At 42.7% G+C, this 20801-nt stretch overlaps 1 protein-coding gene across 3 annotated transcripts in view; it reads right to left on the bottom strand.

The window, feature by feature from the left end:
* Positions 1-20801, bottom strand: part of grin2aa (glutamate receptor, ionotropic, N-methyl D-aspartate 2A, a) — a 145963-nt gene that overhangs the window by 42460 nt on the left and 82702 nt on the right. For all 3 annotated transcript variants that reach the window (XM_086186075.1, XM_086186074.1, XM_086186073.1), the window contains 2 exons: positions 11373-11539; positions 6472-6900 (listed from right to left, as the gene is read on the bottom strand). In XM_086186075.1, the coding sequence (XP_086042201.1) occupies positions 6472-6900; positions 11373-11539 (596 nt within the window). The remainder of the gene's footprint in view (positions 1-6471; positions 6901-11372; positions 11540-20801) is intronic.

The following is a 20801-nucleotide window of genomic DNA, read 5'->3' as shown; positions in this document are numbered from 1 at the left end:
AGTTCAAGATGGGGGGGACAAAATTACCCGGTATAGCTTTAAAGATCCCTGAGAACCCTGATTTACAGGCTATGACACAAATACTTAAGGAAAAATCCAAATATGTACCAATGTACAAATTTTGTATGAAATTTCAAAAAATAGCTTATATAGAATCTAGTTTCACCGACCATTATTATACCTGAATTATTCCCATGTCTGGTTTTTGTTCTCTTTTGTCAATATATGACAGCTGCACCAGAAGTGTGTGTGTGTGTGTGTGTGTGTGTGTGTGTGTGTGTGTGCGTGCATGCATCGGTGTGTTTTGAGAGGTCTAACCCTCATATATCCAGAGGGAAATTACCTGTCACAGCAAACTACTACCACCTTTTTCACACACACTTGCAAACAAATACACACATACAAACACACACACTCACATGTGTCGATAATTTTAAACCTATTTTAAGGATATACTTCTTACATGAGTACATGAGCACAAGGACGGACACACACACACACACACACACACACACACACACACACACCATATATTACAGTGAACACGTATTGTCACTTAGACTTGACTAAGACTGCTGCACTGCCCAGGACTCTTAGCTCTTTTGTCACCTGGGTTTATTTAGGCGTTTTTTGTTTTTTTTTTAAATTTTAACATAATCATCTTGGATGTCTGTGTAGGTTCTCATTCATCCAGGTCATCGTAGATCGAAGCGAAGCGCCTACAGCTGGACAACACCCTCAGCAACAGGACCAACCTCAATCCGGACCAAATCTGCCAACTTCTGGACCTTTGCCTGAACACAATTTACTTCCAGTACAGAGGGAAGTTTTTCAGGCAAAAACACGGCTGTGCCATGGGTTCTCCCGTATCTCCTATCGTGGCCAACCTATACATGGAAGAGGTGGAACAGAGGACCCTGACTTCCTTCAGTGGACCCTCCCCCACCCACTGGTTCCGATACGATGATGACACCTGGGTGAAGATCAAGGTTCAGGAGGTACAACCGTTTACAGCACACATCAACTCGGTAGACGTCAACATCAAGTTCACCAGAGAGGATGTGAAAGACAACCATCTGCCCTTTTTGGACTGCGACGTCTACATTCAAGAGGACAGGAGCCTGAGGGTGGATGTGTACAGGAAACCCACCCACACGGACCAATACTTGCTTTTTGACTCTCACCATCCTCTGGAGCACAAGTTAGGTGTCATCAGGACGTTGCAACACCGAGTGGAGACCATCCCCACCAGCGTCCAAGGCCGGAAAAAAGAACAGCAGCATCTGAAAAGAGCACTTAAAACTTGTGGCTTCCCAGACTGGACCTTTGTAAAATCCTCTTCCAGGTCCAGAAAGGAGGAGAGCTCCAGGAGGAGGGAAGATGAAGAAGGCAGGAGAAAAAACATAGTGATCCCCTATGTGGCAGGGGTTTCTGAGAAATTAAGGAGAATCTATAATAAGCACCGCATCCCTGTGTCTTTTAAACCAGACAACACTCTGAGACAAAGACTGGTTCACCCCAAAGATCCCACCCCTCACAGCCAGAAAAGCAATCTGGTATACGCTGTCAGATGCAGTGAGGCCTGCACGGATCTCTACATAGGGGAAACCAAACAGCCCCTCAACAAGCGCATGGCCCAACATAGAAGAGCCAACTCTGGAGGACAGGACTCAGCGGTTTTTCTCCACCTCAAGGAGGAAAGCCACTCCTTCCAGGACGACCATGTCCAAATCCTCGACAGAGAGGACAGATGGTTTGAAAGAGGAGTTAAAGAAGCCATCCACGTCAGGATAGAGAAACCATCTTTGAACAGAGGAGGTGGACTGCGACATTTCCTTTCACCTATTTACAACCAAGTCCTTTCAAAGCTTCCCCAAAGAGTTCAGCTGAAAGACCCATGTGGAACGGCTGATGCCAGCACAGCCCATTAGCATCTGAGTGGTCGGTGAAACTCCCTAACGACCACCCCTGAAACTCCCTGACACCGCACAACGACTGTCGTTTGGGGAGGCCAGGTGAGTCTCGGGAGGGTCGTTCCCACCACAATAGCACTGACCACTCCCACATAGGTTTATAAGCTGGAGTTTCCACACTCTTCACTAGAACTGAAGAAGCCTCTCGGATGAGAGGTGAAACGTCTTCAAGATAAACTTACGTCCAGTTGACCAGATTTTACTTCGCTTCAATCATCTTGGATGTACCGCAGTCATCACCACAGCTGTCACATGAATCGAGATCTACACTTTTTCTTCTTTTTCTGCTATCCAGTTGGTTCACATCAAAACAGGTTTTGCTGCAGTGGCATGCTGAGGGAAGACGGGACATGAGCTGGAAATGAATCTCAGAGTTTGTCACAGAAACACATGAACCTTCATCTGAGTCTGAAGGTTTAACGGTCGAGTTGCGACATCTTGCTGATAATAAGGCAGCAGACACACAGGTTAGTACAGTAATCCTGTAAATACTGTACTCTGTGACACTGGTGCTGTACATTTGTGTGTGTGTGTGTGTGTGTGTGTGTGTGTGTGTGTGTGTGTGTGTGTGTGTGTGTGTGTGTGTGTGTGTGATTGTGTAAACCTGCCACAGTGTGCATGTTAACCATGTCCTCCATCGCCCATGACAGCCGCTGATGGTCAAACAGCCCTCACTGGCCTGCCGCCCTGACCTAGGCTTGACCAATCATGTTTCTGATGTCCTGGCCATGAAGCCCTATTGGCTGAGTTCTCTCACCCACAAAGGAGCCATCTGTGGTCAGTCATCACCTGGGTAACAACCTGAGGCAGCAGAGCATGCTGGGAATAAAGTCAGCTGGCTGTTCTTTCTCTGGAATTCATATTTGTGTCTCCATTTGTCCTGATAAAGGGAGAGTTACATTATATCATTGTGGGATTGGTGTTTAAAAGCCTAATGAGCCCATCAGTGATATCAAGCTGTCTCTTTGCACAAAATGACCCCAACTTTATGAGAGGAGCCTGAAAATGTTTGCTAATCAATGCCAGAAACAACTGTGCCAGTGCCTGCTCAGATTTTAAGCTCTCTCAATAGCCCAGTCCTGATTTATCAGTCTCCCCCCCCCATACTCTCCCTGTCTCTCCTCTGATGACTGAGCAGTTCCTTTGGTTTCTGCAAAATCAACTGACGGAAAGTTTTACTGTCCTCAAACATTTTGCCGTGATAGCGTGGCCAGGTGGAGCTAACCTAGAGCGGGAGCCGGTCTGGCCGTGATTAGGCGGTAGGAAGCAGCTGTTGGCGATCCGTGGGGTCGATTTTTGGCCTCATCGCGTCCTCGAAGGGCTGGCACGCTGCTGATTACAGCGCTCATGCAAGTTAACTGAGGTTGGCTGCATGTGGGTCCATGTCATCATCTGCTTTGGCGATGGGAGCAGCTTGGCGAGGAGGGCTGACTGTGACAAGCTGACTGTGACCGCAGGTTGACTCCACTGGTACGGTACGTTTACCAGGCGTATGATCGTCTCGCAGTGTCCTTGATACCAATATGACATGAATACAATTCTTCATAGAGGCAGGTGTACTTTTGCAGTGCAGTTTCTAATGTTTTATGTATGCAGTAATATTCAAAACCAGGAGAATTTCACCCAAATGGGTAGATGGGTATAGCATGAATGGAAGGAGGTAACTTTGACATTTTAAAGCAGATCTGTTGAATACAGCAACAAAAAAAGACTTTTTTAAAAATGGGTTAGTTACCTCTGTCAGTAGGGAATGGGTTCAGTCTATGTTAGAGGGACAACTTCAATTTGGTCGGATTATGGAACTTACAATCAGTTTGATTTTGGAATTTGATTCTGAAACTGGATCTGATGATGTCATATTACCATCGCGCAGGTACACACTCTAATTATACATTGTTTACTTCAGACTGCAGCGACTGACCTGCTTCATTGGTGATCTTTCTTTTCTTAGTTGTTTTGATTTAATGGATTTAATTGCCTCCTTTTGTATCAGCGCCACATGACTGGAAACTGGTGCAGTGACCAGTGTGTAGATTGTGGGTTGGCATGTTTGTTTGCCACCTTCAGCTAATGGATGTTGTCATATGGTGGGCGTGTGACTTTTTAATGTGTCACTGAATGTCAACCGACTCGCCTCTTTGTGCTTAAAGCTGTTTTTAACCAACTAAATTAGGCTCCCTAATGATGTATTAACAGTAATTGCTGCTCATATATTAGCAGCATTAGCAGCATTTGAACGAACCACGGTTGACCCTTCTCACTGTAGATATTTTTGATGTGTCAGAGAAGGAACAACACAGGGAGGTGGTGCAGTGCTTTGCACCTACGCCTCACAGCGAGAAGGTTCTAGGCTCTGGCTTTTCTAGGCGGAGTTTGCATGCTCTCCTCATGCCTGCAGGGTTCTCTCTGGATGCTCCAGCTTCCTCCCACACACCAAAAACTTGCACGTTAAGTTAATAAGAGACTCCACAATTGACAGTGTGAATGGTTGTCTGGATTGAGTGAACGGCACAGAAACGGATAATGCAAATTAACAATGCTTCTAATTTATTACTGAAAGTTTGTTTCCTGAAAATATTTTAGGCTTCAGATGCTAGACATCAATCTAAACCTCATGAACTAGAAAAAGGGAATCTCACCGACCCAAAAATGCCACTGTTACACAACAGCCACAGCAGTCAAAGCTCCCACTGTACCCATTTCATTATTCATCGCTTATTGTATCACTTTTTTCATCTCTGTACGTTTACCCTCCTCCATTTCCATTTGGTTTTCTTTCTCTTAAGCTAATTTGATGCAAAATGTGTTTGACAATAAAATGTTCACATGCTCAATACAAATTTCCATGCGGGCCATCACAGAAACATGTCTGCCATGCTCAGATCTTCTTTGTTTGTCTTTTTGGACACATTTAAATGCTTTGTGTTAAGAATCCAAAGGATGGAGACAACTGTGGAGGCTTACACGCCAGATCAATTTCCACTTTGACATTCAAGGAAGAGTGATACCCAAACAAACAGGGGGGAAAAAAAGGGTCCCACTTGGAAAATACCACAATTTCCCTTTAATATAGAGTTAAATTGATGGACAGACTATCAAACCACTTCCCTTGACTCTTAAACTGGACTGAATGTATTACTCCTCTCTCATTTTCTAGTTTAAATACATATAAAATACAGAAGAGAAAGATAAAATCTGAAACTAGAACAAAAGTTTTTTTCTCCATTTAACTTTACATCAAAATTGTGTCATTTAGACTCTTGATTTCCAATTTCACACACCATTGTTTATAATACTGGGAGGTGAATACAGGTTGAGTGTGTATGTGTGTGTGTGTCTCTGCCAGATTGTGAGCCAGACAGAGTTGGCAAGACCTGCAACATCTCCCACTGGCTGCTGGAGAGCGAGCGTAAGATGAGAAGGAGAGCTGGAACAGAAGGACTCATCAAGGAAGTCTTCCATTTTGGAGAACACTCATTTGTAGCGGCTTCCCGCTGTTACCCCAGTCTCAATAACGTTCCCACCCTCTTTCTTTACAACCTAAATCACAAACTCAACTTCCATTCGCATCTTGCACTCCTACATGTCCTCTCTTTTCTTAGCTCTAACTCTCAATCCCTCGCTCTTTTATCCAGTAATTGTGTCTTTCCATCCTTAACTTAGACTTGCTGGAAACTTCGTGGAAGTCTATAATTACTACGGGGTGGGGGGTGAAAATAAACACGCTGTGGTGGGAACCAATGCACCCAAATCAACAAACACCTACTCTTGACGTTGTAAAAATACCCAGTACCTGATATGGAAACTTGAGCGGTATTTCTTTTAAACGTTTCTTAAAAAGGACACACGTCTCACTTTATTAATAGGCTGGAAAGACAACCTTACTAGTTGTTAGCAGCTTGGTCGCCCCATGAGTTTCATCAGCTTCCCGTCATTTTCTCTACACTCGTCGCTGTGTTGTCGGACTTGCTACCTTGCAGGGTCAATATTTTTTTGGACATTATTGATTTTCAGGGTTTGACATGCCTCTAACGTCGGCTAACACAAACCTGTGTTGGTTGCCAGTATCAAACACAGCAGCATCAGTATTTTGTAATATAATGCCTTTTTGGTGTTAAATAAATACAGTTATTTTGATGTAAATGGCTGTAGGTAATTGAGCTTTAAAAAGGTAACAGGATAATAAGTAGCATAGTGTACGCTGTGACAAATTGCTGCTTTGTTTGACCATTTGTTGTTTTTTGCTTTATATTGTTTGCTTTATATCATTTTATTTTTCTTTTACATGTGTTGAAATACACATCAATCATTCAGTTCATTTATGTCAAAAGGGAAGTGATTATTTTGATAGACAATATGCTTCTGAAATATGGCTTTTCCCCTAATGTCATTCTAAAAATAGAATCCGTCAAACAAGAGTAATCGATCCCATGCCGAGTGATTAACGCGATTACTTGCTCCTCTCTACACCACACACATTTGACTTGTTATGACTTACTTGTGCAGTGCGCTGGGCGGCAGCTTGGTCGTCTTTTCCATCTGCCCGTAACATGACGTCTTGGCCTCAGGGATGTCGCCGTACTCGTCCAACATGGCTGCTGCTGCTGAAGTTATGATCCCGAGACCATCCCGAACCCGCGCCTCCAGAGGGTAGTCCCAGTCATCGTACGACACGGAAATCATTCCTGATGGGAACTCTTCAGGTGTTATTTCCGGGTTGCCAGTGGTCAGGGACGGTACAATCCAGATGTATCCGAATCCAGTGAGGCCCAGAGAGCGAGCCTCCTCCAGGATGTAGACCGCCTCATCCTTAGAGCAGTACAGCACCACCACAGGTGACTGGACCTTCTTCAGCATGATCTGAGACCGGCTGTCCTCCTCCACTGCATCCAGAGTGATGATATTCTGCAGGTCCCAGCCCACGAAACTAAAGCAGGATAACAAGCACACAAGTGAAACGTTACTTCAGTGTAAAATATAAATAACAGACAATTAACTTTGCTCAGGTTCTGGCAAGGGCAGTTATAATTATCCATTCTAGTTAATACCATTGTTTAGTGTGGCGTGAATGTTAATCGGTGTAAAGTGCTCATTTTCTGGAATCAGTGGAATGCAAATGCCAGAGTTCATCCTGTATAGTGATGCTCAGCATCTTCCAGCTAATAAAAGTCATAGATGCCCAGTAAATGTTGGTCAACGTCTGTGTGATGATGCTCATCAAAGATAAGTGTATGGAAAGGAAAACTGAGAAAAATATTTACTTCTGTCGCCCTTGAGCAAAAAGTGTGAGTTGAAAAGTTAAAAGATAAAGCAGTTCTATTTTTCTCATCTACTGGGATTGGCTGAGATTTCTCTCTGTGTCCGAAGTGATGATATTCAGCAAGTCCTAATACGCAAAGAGGAAGAGCAGCAGAGATGAAGGAGCTAATGGGTATTTTAGTAATTAAAGAACCAAAAAAAGGCCAGAAGTTGGGTAGCATGTTGAGGGATCGGGGGGGTAGAGGTCTTTCATAGCAGAGAGGGAGGGTTGGATGCACACATATAAACATTAGAGGGAGTAAATGGACTCAATTTATACAGCGCTTTTCTACCTTAGCGGCACTCAAAGCGCTTTACAGTGTCGTCTCATTCACACACACACTCACACACTGATGGTGGAGGCTGCCATGGAAGGCACCAACCTACTCATCAGGAGCAATTATGAGTTCAGTATCTTGCTCAAGGACACTTCGACATGGTCACCGGGGTCGGGGATCGAACCAGCGACCCTTCGGCTGTTAGACGGCCACTCTACCCCTGAGCCATGCCACCCACGTGAGCAAATTAAGCAACTGGGCAAATTAAGTAAGAAATAACTTTTGGCTCTTTAACCTACAGGTTACACGGACAGGAAGATTACCTACCAGCCAGTGTGTTACTATCAACTATAGTTTCCCCACTTCCCCATATTTCCGCGGTCAAGATTCACTGAGTCAACAGGCCCAACTGAGTTTCTGCAGAGATGACGGAAGTTTGAAGGTGCTAAAACTATCTGGCCGTGACCAAATCACTGTGAGCCTGCTGAACAATGGGAAAACATCATCAGTTAATTGGGCATATTATTTTTTGCTTCACAAACTGTTGCTAACTTTGAGGTCAACGTCTGAGGACTATCCGCTCTGGTGGTCTTTATTTTTTTAATATGACGGGCTGATTTTTGATGTAACAAGTATGATAACGTTCCCTGTAACATTCTGTGAGAAATTAGCAAAAGTATCAAAAAGAGAAAGTAGCCAAAGCGTGATTTTTGCATAATCCCGCTGACGGACATGACCCAAACCTACTTAGAGGTCATAAAACCTGGACGTACTGACACTCTGTTTTCTTGCTCAGCTCATTTTTAGAATCCTTAAAGGGTTAACCTCAATAAACAGGTGTTTGCCTCATTCTCTTTGCGGGTATTTCATACACCTCGTGTCTCTTGGCTCTCCATTTGCAAGTAAAACAATTCTAGCGTGGAGGTGGAGACTTTCTGAACTTGTGTTTGCTTGTTGGTTTTTATAGAAAGATTAACTCCTGTTGAAACTGCCCCCCACCCCCCCACCCCCATCTCTGGTTCAAGATGTCACGAGTGCAGACGCCAACCCTTGCCAACATCTCAACATTGCTGAACATTAATTTGACTTTTTTTTTTTTGTGCACAGAAATTATGGCCTTCTGCACTGTTGAGCAGTTTTTACTCTTCCTCTTTTTCTCTGTGGAGGGCAACAGCATCAGTCAAAATGACCTAAAGGTGTGGAAGACAGCCAAGCCGCATGTGCAGTAAAGCAACCTGTCATCTTTCTGCACTCATTTTAAGAATGCTGATGAAATCCTTCTGGGCTGCTGCCTTTGACGTTCACATGAGTGGAAGAGATGGAAAGTACAAGGCCAAAACAAAGAGCCCTCTTGCATGAATGTTTTCTCATATTTGTTTTTTTATTTATTTATTTATTTATTCATGAAAAGCAATATGAAGGAAATAAGGAAATCCTCTGCAGGATTCATGAAACGTTCGCTGACAGTATTGATGGATTGTGTCTGATATTAAGTAGGACGCCAGGCAATGCGCAATTAGCATAGGGAAACACCTGCATCAACCTATAAAATGGCAGCAGACCACAAACCATTTGACAGGTAGCAAAGTGAAATGAAAAAAGAAAACGAAAGGAGGATTTAAACTAACAGAAAAGATGCAGTCATGATAGCTGGAGGCAGTAAAAGTTAAAGCTTGTATGTTTTGCCTCAAGTATGTCAAACGACACAATGACAGGCACCGTCTTTTCAGTAAGGTAGTCAGTGGTTTAAGCCACGGTGGTGGCAGATAACTCCAATCACCTTGATTCAAATTCAGGCTCATGTTGAAAGCTAATAATCCTGACTCAAGAACATTTTGTTTTAAAGTAGCAGTTATGAAAGAAGTCACACACCCCAACTTCAACCTGGAGCAGCCTCGTTCACCGAGCAGCTTGTAAGAGTCGCGCACCAGAACATTTAAGTGCAAACTTAACTTAAAAAGTCTTCATTTAACATAAAATGGTGGAATGGGCTTGGACACATACATGAATTAAAATAATAACTCTTCTGGAAACATCTTAAGATTGAGATCCTCCGTTTTTCTTGAGGTAAATGTTTTTTGTAATCGACACAAATGTAAAGACGATGAGTAGTAAAGCTCATTTTATGTGTGCCTCCGTCTGCTAAGCTTTCTGCTGGTAGTTTCCAAGAAGTTTCCAACCTAGAACTGCTGCACTGGGAAGAGCCAGCGGTTCTGACATGAGCACACGGGGCTCTTTTTTCCCGTACCAAGTCAGATTCATGCAGTTTTCCTCAGGCACTTCTCTATTATCATGTCATTTTCCGACTCCAGCTGAACATGTTTGCACCGAGGCGATGGGAGAGGAGCAGCTGAGGCAATGTTTATGTTGATTAGGTAGCACAGTTGAATTTTGGTATATTTTAGCATAAAACAGCATGCAGTGGAAACCTGCTCAGACCAGCTCCTGATTCAAATGCCCTCTTAAGGAGAATCAAAAAAACATTCTGGCTCAGTTTCTTCTCTTAATGTGAAATGTTCTTTTCCAGCAGATTGATACACACAGACCAACTGAACTTTAACACTGGTTATCTGCTTCAGTTAGCTTTCCCCACATCTGTGGAAATTATGTGTCCCATCTACAGTCTCAATCACTAAACAAGGGATTGATCCAGAACTGACAGTGACTGATGATCGGTGTCTTTTAGACAGTTCGGACTCTTTCACACTGATTCCAATTTTAACAGGAAAACATTTTGGAGTAGTGGTAGTCGGGGCTGTCCTCAGGATGACTCTTGAGCTCCATCAAAACTGTCAAAATATTTTTCTCTTCTCATGGCAAAGAGGATTATTGCAGTCTTCTGTCGTGCCACTTGCAGTCACATTTCAAAATACTTGCAGCAAGCGCTGTCTTCTGCATACAAAAGGGAACACCATCAAGCAATGTTTTAAACATTTGTTTGTGACAAGCATTTAGAGAATTTGTTTCTCTATCTCTGTGTAGAAGAAGAGAAGACCACAACTCCCAGTTTGCAAAAACTGAACAATAACTAAACACCCGAAACAGCTTTTGTTCAGCAAAAAAAACACAACAAAAAAACAATTTATATGGGTGTTGGGTTGTGTTGACTGACTCAGGTCCAAATCTTATTGTGTTATTAATACCAACAGAAGCTACCCTCATTTGGTTTAAACACAGCTATTGAAATTGAATTTTTCTTGTGGCTGAACTGGTGACGTAGTGGTAGCAGGTTTCGTCCTGACCCTTCGTGGGGAACCAAGATCTCCAGGCTCTGTTGTCAGCTCTGCACTCAGAGGTGAGCACCTCAAACTGCGGCCATTCTCAAATATACTCTGTATGGCACGCATCATTCTAACGAGTCAAATTTTTACTGGCTTAGCTAGCTTTGAGTGTGCGCTAACGCTTAAGAGTCTCGGCGCTGTGCTACCGTGAATGAGCAGTGAAGCAAAAGGATGAGCTTGGTTTTAGCTCAAAGTTGCGGACAGCTGGATCTATGAATGGGGGTTTACCAAACCAGGCACCTCAGAGATTGTAAAAGGGTGTTTTAGGACACTTTTACTGTTAGTGATTGGTGGCAACGGGTTACTGTTAGCTTTTGAGTTCAACATATGCAGCTGTCTCTTTCTGCATTCCACATTCCCAAAGACCTGATGTGAGCCTTGTGAGCTCAAGGCACATATTTGTGAGAACTTGACACAAATTGCACCTTTTGGGTGAAGTATCGATTTACCAAATTTAGACCAACATGACACAAGTGCTGTGACTGGTCAGCTACCACAGTGCAGCTGAATCACACACACAAACAGAGAGGGGTAGATTGTACCTGTTGTCTACAGTGGTTTTCAGAATGTTGATGAACTCCTGATAGCCTGGGAACTTGGATGTAACAATAGAGAAGATATGCCAGTCATACTCCTCCATAATGTTCAGCATCAGCAGCGCCTCCTGCTGGATAGAGGCACCGAACTGGAAGAACGTCGACTTGACATCCTGCAGGAATGGGTGGAGGGAGGGAAATGGAGGGAGATGAAGAGAAGTGAAGACAGACATTTAGTTAAAGATTTGGATTTTTGTCTAACTCTCCATTTGATTTCACAGTTAACAGCTTCTCAGATCCCCCCCCTACACACACACACACACACACACGCACACAGTAGGAGAGTGATAAGCTACTCATGGAGGAAATATATGGATGAGGCGACTCAGTACAATTCAATTAAGCCTAAATTGGATTGGTGGTGTACAGGCTGGCTGCAAAAATCTTGTGGGCCTGGTTCTTGGGAATGAGTGCGACATTCACTCTGAGTCACTCACATACACTCCATTAAACCTGACTCAGAATCATTTGCCACTTAATTCAGCCAAACTCAGACATGGGCTTGGACAAAGCAGAGCAGCATTATTCCAGGTGAACAAATTAACTCCATTCATGTTGGAGGAGTCATTTTAAATTACTCATTACAGCTTGGGCTATTAAACGAGGTGAAATGGGACAAAAATAACGAGGAAAAAAAAGAGATGTGGCGTCACAAAATGGGAGGACTGAATGAAGCATCTCCTTATCTTTGGTTGTTTATTGCATGAGACTTTTTTTTAACGTGTTTTACTTTCAAAGAACCAGAGTGTTCACGTGTGGCTCGTCTTGACGCCGCTTGTTTTTGCCACTCTCGCTGTGATACACTTCAAGCTGATGTGTGTGTGTGTGTGTGTGTGTTTGTGTGTGTGTGTATGCACTGCGTGGGCTTGTGTGACATGAGCCGAACGGAGGAGAAAAGGGGAGCCTCTTATTATGTTCAAACCTGCCATGCAGACGGAACCACACTTGTTCATACTGCCTTCAGACTCAACAAACACTTGACAAACAGGTTCCCTCTTTTATCACCATGTATGTACGCATTATACAGTAACATATATGCTGCCGTCTGGAGCACAGCCCCCCTGACAGTGTGAACCAAATATATTGCTGCATGTAATAAATGACACTTAGTGAACCGAAACCGAATTGTGGAATGTATGTAATATTAACCAAAAACTTCAAAACTTCAATCAGGTTTGTTCACCCGACTCACGTAAAAGTACAAAACAATGTTGTAAAACATTCTACCAAAACTTCTGTCCTATCCGGGTGGGAATCTGCTCATCAATCACTGGTCACAAGTTCTGAATGTATTGGACAGCTGAATCATAATGGTCATCTGTAATTTTACAAGTCGAACAGGGCATCAGGCTTTAGCGGATTAAATGTGTAACTGCACATGCATCGATGCGATGCCGTGGCTACATGCATGACCTAGCTTTCCCACAGTGATGATAGCCTCTGAATAATGTGTGTTCCCTGCTTGATTTTTGCCGGTGTAGTGTATCTTTTTTTTTTCTCCCCCTATATCGAGACTCTCGAGCGCTCTTTAATGGTACTGGATCTGTATGTGAGTTTGGCTCGCTCGATATTCAGACTCAAATGCTCTTCAGAGGCTCTGTAGCAGTGTGCATGTGCGTGCGTGTGTGTGCGTGTGTGTCTGTTCTAATGGGGTGGAAACTGAAGCATTGCTGGAGCATGGTGGGACAGGAGGGAGGTCATGCTATAAGACATGCCACTTCCTGTTTTCATCACAGCAGAGGCCGATACTCCCACACTTTACTGCAATATACAGAGAATTGTGACCAGCGCAGAATAAAGTGACAGTAACACCCACCATATTCTTGAATATTCACCTTTTTCTCTAAATGTATTTTCTTAACATTCATACATTCATAAAATATCTGAAGGCAGAAATGGTTTTAAAAAAAATAAAAAGTTCAGACTTGTGTATGCTCCTTTATCATATTTTAAACTTTTAACCTATAAGTTTTAACTAGACGTGGTCGGTACTCTGAACTGAGGGATATCCGCTTCCTGCACCATTATTCAACCACCCCTTTCCATTTGCCGGTGAAACAATAAAATGTCAAGTCCATCAAGGCTTTTCAGAGATACTTAAGATCGTGCAAAAAAAATCAAAACTCTAACATGGCTGCCACAGGATGTTTACAAGACAGTGTCTTCTATACAAGCTCAATGTTTCACGATTCTGTGAAACCGATCTTGAGAAACAGAGATGAATCCCATTCTACTGGATAAAATCTTTGTTTTAATTTGAGTGAAAGAGATAAAGAGGGCACACAGAAAGTACAGGTAGGGTTTACAAATTTTAAAATAATATGAAATGTACATAAAATGTGAGTGAAAATGAAGGGCAACGATAAATTGGTGATATAAACGCCAAATTAAATTAGCTTTAAGTGGCAGGCAGGCAAAAACGCACAAATATGAAAATTTGGATTTGGGGCTTATAGATAGAAGAAGTAGTGAGTGATTGAGTGACTAAGCAGCATGTGATTGTTTCTAATTGAGGTGCTCGCAGCCCGTGACATCAGAAAACAGCCAATCAAATCCTCTCATTTCACCCTCGTCAAGTGTGACATGTCTCTGCTCTCTCCCCACACCTTCAGCTCCTGGCGCCCACGCTTATAAATGCACATACATAAACACAAGAGTGTTATTTACAGCTTTCAATTTGGCTCTGTCTGTCACATTCACAGTCTCCCACTCTCAAATTTCCCACTCTGTTACATGTGCGCGCACACACACACACACACACACACACACACACACAAATGCACACCTGCCCTAATGTGTCTAAGTTGAGACGGGGGAGTTATAAATAGTTATCCTCATATCCTCTGCTGCTGATAGCATCATGCACTGTCTGCTCTAATGACACACACATGAATAAAAGACACACACACAACCAGGAGTTTGTGAGGTGTACATTCACCAAGATATTGGCCCCATGGTACACACATGCACACCTAATCCTGCATATATTAGTCACATACAGTAAGGTAAGGCATACATATCACGTGCATCTGGCGCAAACACCCTGGTATCTGCTGGGCTTTCCAGCTCCACAGTGTCCACTGGAGGAGAAACACATTGATGTGACAAAAAATTCCTCTGTGGCCAGTTGCTAAATATAAAGGCAGACAGACATGGAAATAGCTTCAGCCAAACAAAAGAGCTGGGCATATCTGTGTGTGTGTGTGTGTGTGTGTGTGTGTGTGCGCGTGTGTGAAAACCACAACAAAATAACACTCAATTCTATGACATCCATTTCTGATGATTGTGTCCACAGCCCAAACGGCCAAAAGGATCAAAGGTGATCTAGGATGAATTACTACAGGGATGATGTGTTTTTGTAGGCTAACGTACAAACCTGGTTCCCGCCGCCAAAAGTCAGTGGGATTTGTTACATTTGATGTTGGATTACTGCTGGTTGCAAACCAAAGTTAATGAGACTTTTTGCTCAGCAAAGGAAATAGCCACATGAGCGCCGCTTTTATTTTTGAAGCCTAAATGCAACCGCTCCTAGAGCAAAGCTAACGTTATGCTATGAACACACTACACCAAGGATGCAGGACTTCAACCTCACCACAACTCACTTCATACTCCCTCTGCTTTCGGTGTGATAACGTTTAACGTCTGGCCGCTTATTAGCAACTGACGGTTTCAGGACACATCAAATGCTAATGAACAAAGGCTTCAGATATCTTATGCTTGTGTTAACCAGACATTATTTCAGGCTTTTAACCAAAAAAACATTTAAAGGTGCCGTTGTTTTTATGATGAGAGAACCAGACATTCAACAAAACTTTATTTGTCGGCTTCAGTACTCATTTCTATGCCGCTCTGAACGATGGATGCAAGTGTCCACATAGAGACGGAAAAATAGTAACATATTTTCTACGTGTACATACAATAACTACATCTTCAATACTGAATCAGTCAAAAAACAGTTACATTCTGTTGCTCTCACCTTTTTCTCTCGTCTCAGCCAGAGGTTTTTGACAATTTGCAGATATTTAGAATCTGTTTGGCCAAAAATGTGTCTACAGTGTGAACACAATTTGAATCTGTGGGACTGGCGCGGCTCAGATTAGAAGAGATACTGGCATCAAACAGGCCCACGAGGTGAAGGGAATGTTTACAGAGAAATCCAAAAGGTATGAAAATGTTAACTTACAGGTTGCTACCACTTGTTTCCATGCCCTCCTGTGTGCATGAGGGAAAAATGTTGCTGCTTAACAGGTGTGATGTACCCTGAATTAAAGACGTGATGTGTTAATAACGCATATTTACATTTTCCAATGTGTCTTCTGTATATTTGCCAACGAGCAAAACATGAACTGACCATTGCAGCTGGAGGAAATGATACGATCAAGTCTATCACTGCCCTTGATCGTGTATCAGAACTGGTGTCTCTGTACCAGTCAGGACCCTCAGGCAGAAACCTGCTGACAGTTCCCACCCCACATTAACAGACTAAAGGGCTCCGGGCATTGGCCGTTAGGGCTCCTCGGCTGTGGAGCGACCTGCCTACAGAGGTGCAGCAGGCTACAGTAACAGCTCTTAAATCACCCTTGAAGACCTATTTTTATCGCAAGGCTGCATAATACCCTTGGTGTTTTATTTTTGTTTTTTAAGCATTAATTGCTTTTCTTTTCCTTGTGCTTGTTTTTAATTACTCCAACGTGCTCGTGCGTAAAGAACTGTGTCATGTTGGTTTTGATAAGAGCCACACAAATAAACAATATGATTCATTAAAAATGAAAATGACCAATGCCTGGCTTCAAGAGCTGATGGTAATATTTCCCCCAAGTGATGTTCAGGTTTTAATATTTCCACAGAGGAGATTTAAATGAGCTGATAATGTATGTTGTGTTTTGTTTGTTTTGTTTTTTCCCTTTTACCTAACAATTAAAAAAACATCCAAAACGGGTGCAAATCAAAATGAGAACAGCAGACAGAACTCCGTCTCGGGCCAAGCAGCGGGGCTCTGTCCATGGTGCTGACTGTATGTAGGTCAAATTTGGAAACACCATAACCGAGTGGGACGGGAATTTTTAAATATGAAAAATGCTTAAAGCATGAATCCCAGTGAAACACAACTCAGTATTCAGACTTTGTCTGAGGAGAGTAAACCACACAGGAGGGCTTTTAGGAACAGGGTGGGACACGAAGACGTCCCATGTAGCTAAATATGAAGTATGAGGACATTTCTCAATCATAACAACTCCGTCCTAACATTTGGCGAGAGACAGGCCAAAAAGACAAAACGAACACAATTTCATTTTGGACAGTTTGCAAACATTTATATACAATTTTATTCATAGACACTGAGAACTACATCCAAGCACCTGAACAACCGGCCCGCATGGGTGTGTTGTCTCTTCTCAGATTTTCAAACACTGCATCCCAGTTTTTCAAATTGGAGCCAAAATACTGTTTTGTTCTTTGCTGTGACACAAACGGGTCCATCATCTTACATCCAGATCAGATTGTTCTGTAACTTTTGATTTGAAATTTCTCCCCTATAAGGTTCCGTAAAGCTGAATTCGAGAGAACATCTCAAAACCATGAAAATGCCTGTAGATTCATGAGGTTGAAACCAGAGGTGTTGAAGAGCACATATGTATGCACACACGTACACTTGCAGTGTCCATATACCAAATACAGTATACCGTGCTTCAGTAATATACCAAATAATACCAAACAGTTGTCAAAGAAAGGTAATTTACCTCAAGCATGTGCTGTAGTTGTATTTGAGACCGTGAAACATGAATCAAGTACACTTGCATCATACTTGACACGGTTGGTGCCTGCATGTTTTTATTCCTCAGAGCTCAAAACCGTCAGTCAGACTTTCACAGACGTTTGGTAGGCCGTTTTAAACAAGAAACATGAAAACGTTTGTTTTATCTTACAGTCACTCGAAATAAATATAATTTCATTCCCATTACTTTTGTAGTGTCTTAAATATACGGCAAATGAAGTATGTCTACATCACCTGTGCGGAAAAAGCTCAGTCGGTCTTATGGGAGTTCTTAGAAAGTTCTAAAAAGACAAACTGGTCCTGTGCCTCGGAGAGTGCTCCGTTTTCAAAGTTTCTGTTAGAGTGTCGTGAGGAAGGGTGTTTGTTCAAACCTGGTGTGAACATAACGGGAACAGATCGCTTTTGTTTGAGTTGAATGATAATTATAAGGAAAAAGTAGCCTTTCACTGCTGTAGACACACGCGCACGCACACACACGATTAAGTCTATATTTGACGTCACAGTGGGATATTTTTGGCATAAATGGAGACGATTTTTGTGGCTAACACATACAGACAGGGAGGAAGAGACCCACTGAAAGCCTGCTTGAGTGTGTGTGTGTATGTGTGTGTGTTTGTGTGTGTGTGTTTGTGTGTGTGTGTTATTGCTGTGGTTTCTCTGTCAGGATTTTTTAACAAGCAGTTCCCCCACGGGGAAACACTGACAAAATAACATCATCCCTCTCTCTCTGTCTCTATCTTTGTCTCTCTGTGTTTGCCCTGTTCTCCCACTCGCTCTCTTCTCTAATAAGTCCAATATCTTCCTCGCGGTGTCTTCCTTTCGTTTCGTTAACGCTCTATCCAGGGGCTCTGTCTTTTCTCTCCACCCTCGATCCATCTCTCCCTCTCCCACCCACTCCCTATCTCCTCTAATAAGACCAATATTCTACAAAACTCCTCTGGGAATCACCCTCACACCTTTTCACAGATCGCCATCATGAGTTGTGAGAGGATAAATGCAACATTTACTGCATTTGAGAAGATAAATGCAACATGTACTGCATAATACTATTAACTAAAAATTAAGTTATGTTGTGTAAATGGCCGTGACTAATTGTCATGAAGGGATACAACCAGAGTTCCCCAACTTAAGGCTGGAGATAACAAAAGGGAACAGGGAGTATGGGAGTCCTGTGGAGGATCAACACACCTCAATAATGCGGCAGGTCTCTTTGCTGTGAACAATGGGCCTCATGACATGTAAAATGACGGAGGACCAAAATGTTTTTGAAAGTAATTAAAATTAATATTTCATTGTGAGGCAGCAGAGCGAGGCTTTGGGTTAGTTTTTTTTTTTTTTTTTTTACAATGAAAGAGATCAATCAAATCTCTATGAATGATGTTGCTTAAATAATTAATATGCAAAGCAGTTGATTGCAGCTGTGAAAAATACTGCAAACAGCAGAACACCGAGGACTCTGCTTCAAGCTTCCCCAGAAAACTCAAAAACACAGCTTCCCTCAGCAGAGCGGCAGCAGCAGGTAAAAAGACCTGCTCCACTCCGCCTTGTACACACGCCTGTTGTACACAGTGCATTTAAATTGGGAGTTTGCATTCGGAACACACACCTTGGCGTGCATCGAACTGCCTTCATGTGTCTACCCTGAACTGGTTGAGATTTCGAGGGAGGCCCTAGGCATCGGTCACAATATCTGGTTCTGTGGCATGGGCATTGGAATGCCTGAAATACACTATAGGGCCATCCATGATGCATAATATCAGCAGGGGATAGGAGGGTTGTTTATTTCTTGTTGTTTTTTTCACTAATGCAGCTGTCTGCCAGCCGTGTGTGTCCCAGTTTACTGAGGAGATCTGAAGCAGGATTTAACTGCTGTCCTGAGGGTAACATCGTCATTTTCTCACAGACGCGATAAGCTGCTCCGCAACTACTAATGGTTTCACGATAGGATCAATTTCATTGATCAATTTAATGTGGAAAAACACAACTTTGCTCCACTGCCTCTTCTTCAACGGGGTGTTCATTTTTAAACACTGTGTTTGTTCTTCACTCAAGTCTGTAGAGTTTCTCTCCTACACACCTGGGGAACCGCAGCATTGGATGACATGTAAAGAAAACAGATAAGTGTAGCTGCTCCGGTCGATTCTGGTGATTATTCATTTCAACAAACGGCGCTACATTTACGGCACGTCCTGGACGGCTCCAGTGTATTTCAGGGGGCATCGCTTTAGAGATGTTGGGCGGTTTGCAGTATGACAAGAAAGACAACGGTGTTTTATGGACAAAACTACTCTTGGACATAGTAAGCATTCCCCATTTGTCACATTGTTGATGTAATCATTAGAGCCCCCACAGTCATTATAGATAATTAGGAACATCATCATTGCCTAAAGTGCCACCAGCAACAGCCGTAACAATCAGAATTATTCTCAGCATCTTAACTGTCCCACCTGATCTAACCCTTCCAAAGTTCCCTCCTTTTCTTTCTCAGGCACCCTTTTTAGCCTTCCTTGTGCTACTTTGCTTGTTTTGTACCCTTCATTTATCATTTCCTAGTTTCAGACTACCTTCCGCCATCTTTCTGTAATAATATCTGCTGCTTTACACCTTTATGGGATTTTGAACAAACACAAAAGAGAGAACGAAAAAAGGATCCTCTGGATGTGTAGAGGTGCTAATCACAATAAAATAGCTCTTTGAATTAAGGAGTCACGGCACAGCCCAATCCTTAACGCAGCCATGCTTTATTGAATCCATAAGTAATATTTCGACAAGAAACCTCTTTGTCAGGATTACTTGTTGAAACATGTTTTCGTTTCCAAGTATTGAATCAAATAATCCTGTATGGAGGCACTCAGTGTGCAGCCGCCTGAAGGGGTTTAAAAGAATTCAAGCATTTAAGATGGAAGTTCAGTGTGAGGGAACCCCATGAAGACAGATGAATCTCATCGAAGGAATCATTTAGTCAGTGATAATACTGAAAGAGGGAGTGCATGTAGTTCCAACACACACAGTCTCACTCACACACAAACACGCATGTTTAAAAATTAACTCACAATAAAGCTAAAAATATTAGTAAATCCTTGTTTGGACACAAAGACGCACACACGCGCACACACACACAGTGTCTTGACTAAACATTGAAGAGTGAGATCTTTTGCATGCATGTGTTTGCATGTGTGTGTTTTTGTGTACGTGTGCGCCAGGGGGTGGTGTGTCATGCTGAGTTCATTCAAAAGACACAAACAACATAATATAAACCTCAGCTCAAACAGAATGGAAGAACAACCGCTGGCCACGGGACAAAAAAGACTAGGAAATCAAAGGCCTCAGTGGTCAGATTTACACCCAGACCTACATTTAGGGAGTTGTAAAGCAGCGTAGAAATAAAGGCTGAGGTGACGTAAGAGAGCGTGTACTGGTGTGAAATCATTCTTAGTCTGATATCCTATTTCCAGGAACAATTTTTAGCTTAAGTCCTTCTCAGTGCAAGAAAGGGAAGATGGATTTTCAGTTGTCATGTATGTGAAATGAGAGCAGGAAGCAACGTCAGGAAGAGAAACTGGGAAAAGTGATTAAACAAGGAGAAAGCAGCAAATTAGCTG

The sequence above is a fragment of the Aulostomus chinensis genome, chromosome 18 (genome assembly GCF_037954235.1).
Source record: "Aulostomus chinensis isolate RoL2024-O1b breed Wild chromosome 18, RoL_Achi_v1.0, whole genome shotgun sequence".
NCBI classification, from domain to species: Eukaryota; Metazoa; Chordata; class Actinopteri; order Syngnathiformes; family Aulostomidae; genus Aulostomus; species Aulostomus chinensis.
Note: the sequence above shows the minus strand (reverse complement) of the source record. Positions and strands in the feature narration are given on the sequence as shown.